Here is a 1,648-nt window from a genome sequence, read left to right on the forward strand (position 1 = left end):
TATATATATATATATATATATATTTAAGCAAAACAAATGATTCAGTATATTTGTATATTACCATTTAGAGCAATTTAATAATTTTTACTGTTTTAATTTTTACTGATAAGATGGAATATGTTCAGCATTTGTTGTCAATGTCATGTTTTCCTGTCACTGCATTCAATTCACCTGCGCACAAGTCTTAATTTTTTGACGTCCTTTTATTCTTCAATGGTTTCTCGAGGCAGCTTGACGTAACTTTCATCCTGAGAGATAGAGAGAGAGAGAGAGAGAGAGAGAGAGATTCACTTGCTAATGCTGAATTTTGATGGCAGCGCGCACTCAATGGGATCACGAGGGAATGAACAAACTCTGCGCGAGCGACCTGTGCGATGCTCTCGCGCTCTATAAAGTCCTTCACTCAGCTTCCACCGGAGAGATTCCCACCTGCCCAACGACACGCTTAAACATTCAGGCTGAGATATCTGACTGAACTGTAAAACTTCACTAGTTTGTGGGGGTCAAAATGAGCTCCTCGCTTCCAAAAAGCGAATCCACCACATCCCTAATCAAAACGAACCGGAGAGTCCGCGCGGACCCCGCGAGCCACCGCAACGGGCAACGGCATGCGGGAGGCGGCAGAGGTGGCGAGGACTCGTGCTGGACCGATGAGTGCGATGCCACCGCCCGGAGACCCCTGTGCCAACCGAAACACGGACGAAAAGGTGAGAAGATCCAGAATTATCAGGAGGATGGACCGGAACACCGCAAACCGTCACGGCACCACCACACCATTGACCATCCGGGCCAACTGCACGGGAATCCCCGCACCAGCCGGACGCCCTCGCCGACTTCATCCCTCTCCAAGCGCTCGGACGAAGCAGCGCTGTTCTTTGAAACGAAGGACAAGCATCGGACGGGCTCGAATCAAAGCCTCACCTCCAGTCCACCTCCAGCGCTTCAGCCCAGCAGCACACGCGCCCACGGGAGAGCGAGCGCGTACAGCGGAGCGCTTGATGCAGACCTCCATCCCATAGTCAAATCAGTCTTTGGACAGGTAGGGTGTCTACTGTAGCCTACTATGCTACTAAGTCATTTTTGAAGTACACTAATGATGCAGTATATCTACTCAAAAATATAATGGCAACAGATTAGTCAATATTTGATTGAGCAAGTTTCAATCAAAAAGGGAATAATTTAAAATGAGTAAAATGGTTTTAGATTGTTCTATATTATGTGCTTCATCTGATGTGGTACAACATAAGTACATATATACTGTATAGTGTCCATGGACCAAGATTTTAGTTCTGTTAAATCGATTAATCACATAAAAATAAAAGGATGTGATTAATCGATTTGACAGAACTAGATAAAATTGATATCAATAAGGGAAAATTTATATTGTAGGGGCTGTAACTGGCCGCCATGCACTTCATATTTTCACAATTTTAATCACCTTTTGCCTTTTTAATAGTTCACAACAAATGTTGTGACAAAGTATTGTTATTATAAAAATAAAATGTAAAATAAGAAAATACAAATCAATATTACTAAAATATTATTATTAAAACATAAATACATAATTAAAAAAATTATAATGTAAAAAATAATATAATATTATATATATATATATATATATATGTGTGTGTGTGTGTGTAATTTTATA

General features: G+C 41.0%; 1 protein-coding gene across 1 annotated transcript in view; it reads left to right on the forward strand.

Moving 5' to 3' along the window:
* Positions 1 to 317: 317 nt before the first annotated feature.
* The window catches only part of LOC107746207 (calcium-binding protein 1-like), a 27,769-nt gene continuing 26,438 nt past the window's right edge, over positions 318 to 1,648 (forward strand). The window contains exon 1 of the mRNA XM_016560328.1: positions 318 to 1,039. Coding sequence (XP_016415814.1) covers positions 509 to 1,039 — 531 coding nt within the window. The 5' untranslated portion in view covers positions 318 to 508. The remainder of the gene's footprint in view (positions 1,040 to 1,648) is intronic.

This window comes from Sinocyclocheilus rhinocerous, unplaced genomic scaffold, assembly GCF_001515625.1.
Source record: "Sinocyclocheilus rhinocerous isolate Xijiao unplaced genomic scaffold, SAMN03320098_v1.1 scaffold4545, whole genome shotgun sequence".
NCBI classification, from domain to species: domain Eukaryota; kingdom Metazoa; phylum Chordata; class Actinopteri; order Cypriniformes; family Cyprinidae; genus Sinocyclocheilus; species Sinocyclocheilus rhinocerous.